Here is a 5,521-nt window from a genome sequence, read left to right on the forward strand (position 1 = left end):
CTTTAATGCGTGAACCTAACTAGCCTCTAATTTACCGTGTCAAAGTTCCAATTTTACTTCAAGTGGGTTGAACCTGTATTCTATTACCTATCTCTTTGGTTCATTCAGTAAGTTCAACTCTTAAATATGTTGTTGCATGTTAATTTTTGTTATACCAGTATGATGATTTTTGGTATACAGCGAGATCAATAACATTGGCTGAAGCCTTTTATTTTTGTTATCATCCAATTCTGATTTCATATATCCGGTTTAACGTTGCAGTGTAGACTGGAGTAGTTACAATAACATTTGCAGAAGCACTGTGCTTTGGTTACTCCACTGAAAATTCCAAGGGCCATTACGACTTGGATTGAGGTATCTCTTTTTCCGTATTGGAACGAATTTTTTTTACATGACTAATTAATTTGTGATTTTTTTGGATTCCTAGCAATAGGACACCAAAAATGTGGTTTCTTCACTATGCACACTTTGCCCTTAATCTTCACTACGTTTAAAAGAAAAGTTTTTAGTTCACCATTAATAATTTTGGCATCATTGTTTATTTCTTATTGTCCTGCCTCTTTTGATATTTGTGTTGGAGAATAACAATTAAAATTGATCAAACAAATAAATAATAAAAGAGGCACTTATCTGATTTTCGTGTCTTCTCGTTAGCCAACTGTTGATGTCTTGAATATCCTGTTAAACAACATAGAAAGAAGAAACTCGAATGGTAGATTGAGGCGCATGTTCAACATACTGTCCTTAAGACGAGAATGCCCGGCTACACTCTGAAAAGATGATGCTATAGCCCTACGGGTACATCTGCCTCCAAGATACAACAATCTTAACAAAGTTTGAATAGCACATTCAAATTTGTCCTACTAGAACTTGGCAGCGGAAAACTCATGGAATCGTTAGCACTTAAACCCTCGAATCAAACATCGAAAAACAAAGAAGAAGTACTCAACCCCATGGGATATATAAGAGAGGTTTTTTCTATATATATCGGAAATAAAAAGAGGTTCTTCTTATATAAAACCCTAACCCAAATCCAAAAAATATATGGTAAACTTATCCCGTAAAAAACTAAGAGATAAATTTGGAAGGTGTTTTTTATTTTTGGAAAAACCTTTTTATTAGTAATTTTTATTCACATAAAACTGTATTTTTTCCAACAATCCCCCACATGAATAAAAATACGATAAAACACGGAAAACAAGAAATATCACGAATAGGCATAGGTGTCCATAAGGTCTTGAACCTTTGCTTAGTGAGAGGTTACCTGAACTACTTATTAGCCAGTGTCCATTAGGTCTTGAACTGTCTAACATTTGGTGTACTCGCTATAACAACCACACATGATATCTCCAAGGTTGCTGCCAAGCTCCGCCGTTGTGTCCATTTTGGCCCTGGACGTCTTGTTTCTCAGAATGCTCTAGAGAATCAGCTCATATTCTCATAGAAAGCGACCCACTTCCTCATTCAGATAGGTGAGTTCCATTAAGAGTGTTCACTGCTACACCCCACTTCAATCTTAAATTGAAACTATGGAACTCATTAAGACTTATTAAAAGTCATCCTTCACATGCAGTCACACTGTCACATCTACACCATAGGGAAGGGACAGAGAATATAATTCTCTGATAGTGTTTACCTTTACCCGCCATAAATTAGTTGTCTCATTCGAAACCTTGATCTTGGGATCTCCAGTCAACAAGGTTGAGTATCCTTCATGGCAAGTTTATTTTATATGAGCTTAAGTCCCATTCCCCCTCGATGTATAGTTACGAACTATCTCTTTAGAAAATCCTTTCGTCAAAGGACCACTAATTTTTCTGTTGACTTCCCTAAGTCTGTGAGGTTCTCTTTTGACTTTACATGTCTACTGAGACCTCTTTTTGACTTCACGAATCAACTAAAATTACTTCATTAAAGAGTATAGTTATCTTACCGAATTAGCCTTCTCCGAGTATGTCTAGACTTTGTCATTGCTCATTTACTTTAGACTCACATAGTCAATTGAGTTTCTGCAATGATGGCCACAGGCTTCGGTCACAGAGGAATATCTTCTAAGAAGCATCTTAGTAATTATTCGTCTTCCTCTTATGCTTGAATTAAAGCACATGAACTTTGATTTCTTCAATATACAAGTTCATCTTGTCTGTTTTAAGGACTTCCTTAGACAGACACTCCTTAAGAGGATACACACATAGGCTAAGATTTATCCATAGCCCGAAACAACAACATATCTTAAGGTCAGTACAATATGTATTACATACACAATTTAAGATGTACCTCAAGTATCGCAAATCTCTAATCAGATCATCTCAGTAATTCTCTTGAGATACAAGAAAATTTGTATACACCTGATATACTGCACATTTACAACACACATTAAATGCATCGAGTTTGACAAAGACCATTTCCTTCAGAATATATTCTGGTTCCCTTCGATCCTTTAGATCAAATCAACCAATTGGTCTTTCAGTCAAGTCGTAAATATCACATATTTCATAGGTGGTTGTAAAGCATATAAAAAATACATGTACTATTCAGTAGTACATTCTTTACATCTTCCTCAAGATTAATGTTAGTGCAATATATATCACATATGTGAAATTACATATGTACCTCATGCATTCCAATCTCTGATCCTTTAGTCAGGGCATCCCTGTGATTTCCCAGGTTAAACGCGGATATGCACATCTGTTTTGCAACACGTACTAAACACGTTAGACAGAAACTACAAAAAAAATATTTGGTTACCTACTGATCCTTTAGAACATGTCAACCGCATATTAGTTTCCTGTCAAATCTGAAGTGGTCCATAATCACGTGTCTTTCTCATATTCTTCAAGGTTGTTTTATGAATTCATCATATACCTCTCATCGTTGATGGATTGCAAGATCACATGTCTTATCCCCCACATTTAAATACTTCTCTTAAGAATTATTTAAGACTTACCTCTTGGTTTGAGCAAGTGCAAACCGACAGCAAGTACAAGAATTAAGCATGAATAGGTGATGCTCTTCCCCTGAAACGAGCTTCACTATACCTTTGCATGCTTATTCAAAAGAATTAGCAAATTAACTTTCTCATACCGACGAGTACCGTTGTACCTTTCGCATGATTTTATTGATGGAGAAAACACTTTGATTCGCACAATCTAGTGATTCCATTTCCCGCATACATCGCTTCGTCTTTGCACGTAAATTATTTCCCCTCTTAACAAACCCGATGAAAAACTTTACGCCGCTTAACACCATCACTGGCCATCATGAACGGTATTTTGGACTCCTCATCATGCTCGTGTGGTGCCAAATCTTCTACTAAAACGGAATAGGACCTTCTGGATCTCATCCATACGCTCATGAGTGTGTCTGACATCTAAGAAACCATGATTAGACGAGCTTCTTTGGAACTTCCACAACCATCCAATATGTAGTGGCATTTCTCCTCCTTGATCTCTCATACGACCCATTAGAATCTTCACAACATCTTTCCCAGACACGGTATTACGGTAACGATCTGAGGCAGTATACCTCTTCTGATCAATCTTGTACTTGATAACTCTTAACTTCACTACTGCAACCACAGGTCTATCTGTATCTGGTCAGCAAGTATGACAAGGTCATGTAACTCATTCTCTACACGTATAATTACCCCAAAGCTCGTGTCAGCAAGCATGACAAGGACATGTAACTCATAATCCCCAACTCTGGTGGTAGCTCCAGAAGTTACTTCAGAGATTCATGAATACCAGAAACAACCTTCACATGATCCTCGAGCTTGAAGTATTTGCAAACATATTTTTCATATGAAAAAACAATTCTGTAGTACGGATCTGGGTAAGGATATGCTCGTCCCGCAGCATGTCCGTCTTAATAGTTAGGAGGCATCATATACTCCACCCAAGATGATGCCACGCCAAGATGTAAGATTCCAGGTATTGGGGTGTCCAATATGTTGATTGTGTAGGTGGATTAACATTATCAAAATAAGAAAACCCAGAAAAGGTAAGAGCATCTGATCTGTATCCATTCCACCAAAAGGAAGTATATCACTCTCATACAAGTCGGTGTTTAAGGTTGCATCTATGACAGTCCATGACCATCAAATGATTCTGTAAGCCGAGGACGCTTCAACACCGATAATAAACACATGCTCCAACAGCTTTACTGACTTGCTTTATTACAAGCATTATCAGATTGACCCGCTGGCAATCGTAGGCATTCTCCAAGAGACGATCCCGAACTGGATTAGTCACCCTGAAGCACTCGACATGATATGCCGGATAGATTCCACCAACTGGTGAGACTCCCTCTCAGTTTATACTTTCATATCCAGTCTTCACTCTTCTCATGATAATCCACCCTGGTGAAGGTTTGTACTCAGAATTATAAGGCAGCAGCAGCATAAACAGAATCCCCTCTCCATGCATCAAGGACCTTAGAGTCTCCCATGCAGCAGCATGAGACTCCGGTGCAGAATTAGCCGTAGCATCTTCAAGATCTGAAGCTGCAATCCAGTCAATTGATGGCCCTATCGAACATGCAATACAGGTGTGCAAGAGGGCCTTCACAACAGACAAATAAGAATCTGTTAGGCCAATATACTTCCCGACTAGCGCTTTCCTGACAGAATTTTTTAGATTGTCAAAAGTCTCTGCTCTTGTAGTCCACTCCTCTAAGTTGGGGGGTATCGCATTGCTTAGGCAATCCAGTTGTTTTAGAATGTCTAAATGGCCATTTTGGTTCTGCAGCAAAAGAGGAACATGCCAGATGTTTGGGACATCATGGACATTAAGAATATTATCCACCGCATGACAAAACTGTGATAATTTCACTTTTGTGGCAACAACAGAGGCTAGAAAATAACTAAAATATATCAATTTTTTCCTTGCACCAATGACCTGAGCTGAGCGACATGCTAACAAATGAGGAGTCAATCCCAATGCCCGCAATTCTCGTACACTGTCAAACAACAGTTTCCTCCTTCCTTCGCTGCTAACAGCCAACAATCCCTTTAGCTCAAACTTATACTACCAGACCTTCACTTCCATTAATCATCCCATCACAACTCCATCAACAACCACTTCTAATGACTGCCAACACATACTGATGCTCTGAGGCACCATCGTTTATAAACTGAGACTCTCCAAACAGAGCTTCTCCTATCTTCTCCATCAACTCTGATGGTTACAGTTCTTGTGCGCATTCCTGTATGCCACCTGTTGTACCTGAATGGACTCCATAGAAGTGAAGGAAACAAGAAGCACTCTTGCTTCTGCAAACACCAGCTCATTCCATTCTTCATATGTCATCTCTTTAGCATGTGTATAAAGTCAGAACCCTCTTGTAGGTACTGGACAGGATGATAGCTTGTTGATGTCATCTTTACTCATTGGTATTAAGTTGTGAAGGTACCATACGTGGTATCTTTCTGCTGACCAAAAGTTGAACACCTGATTTAAGATCATGAGACTGATCAGAACTGGACTTATGACGCACCATTCAACCAACACAAATTAAATTTATG

General features: G+C 38.5%; 1 protein-coding gene across 1 annotated transcript; it reads right to left on the reverse strand.

The window, feature by feature from the left end:
- Positions 1-3,284: 3,284 nt before the first annotated feature.
- Positions 3,285-5,306, reverse strand: LOC113333219 (CTP synthase-like). Its single transcript, XM_026579731.1, has 3 exons — positions 5,223-5,306; positions 4,319-5,024; positions 3,285-3,592 (listed from the first exon to the last, which is right to left on the reverse strand). The coding sequence occupies exons 1-3, from the start codon at positions 5,304-5,306 to the stop codon at positions 3,285-3,287; spliced, it is 1,098 nt and encodes a 365-aa protein (XP_026435516.1).
- Between the last annotated feature and the right edge of the window lie 215 nt (positions 5,307-5,521).

Source organism: Papaver somniferum, unplaced genomic scaffold (genome assembly GCF_003573695.1).
Source record: "Papaver somniferum cultivar HN1 unplaced genomic scaffold, ASM357369v1 unplaced-scaffold_132, whole genome shotgun sequence".
Classification (NCBI taxonomy): domain Eukaryota; kingdom Viridiplantae; phylum Streptophyta; class Magnoliopsida; order Ranunculales; family Papaveraceae; genus Papaver; species Papaver somniferum.

What these genes read in the sequence shown, in the direction of transcription:
- LOC113333219 (XM_026579731.1), bottom strand. Translation starts at nt 5,306, where the DNA reads ATGACATATGAAGAATGGAATGAGCTGGTGTTTGCAGAAGCAAGAGTG. An exon ending in CTTCTATGGAGTCCATTCAG is followed by an intron (nt 5,025 to 5,222) that starts GTACAACAGGTG and finishes AAGGTCTGGTAG; the next exon opens with TATAAGTTTGAGCTAAAGGG. An exon ending in AGTGAAGACTGGATATGAAA is followed by an intron (nt 3,593 to 4,318) that starts GTATAAACTGAG and finishes CTTGCTGACCAG; the next exon opens with ATACAGATAGACCTGTGGTT.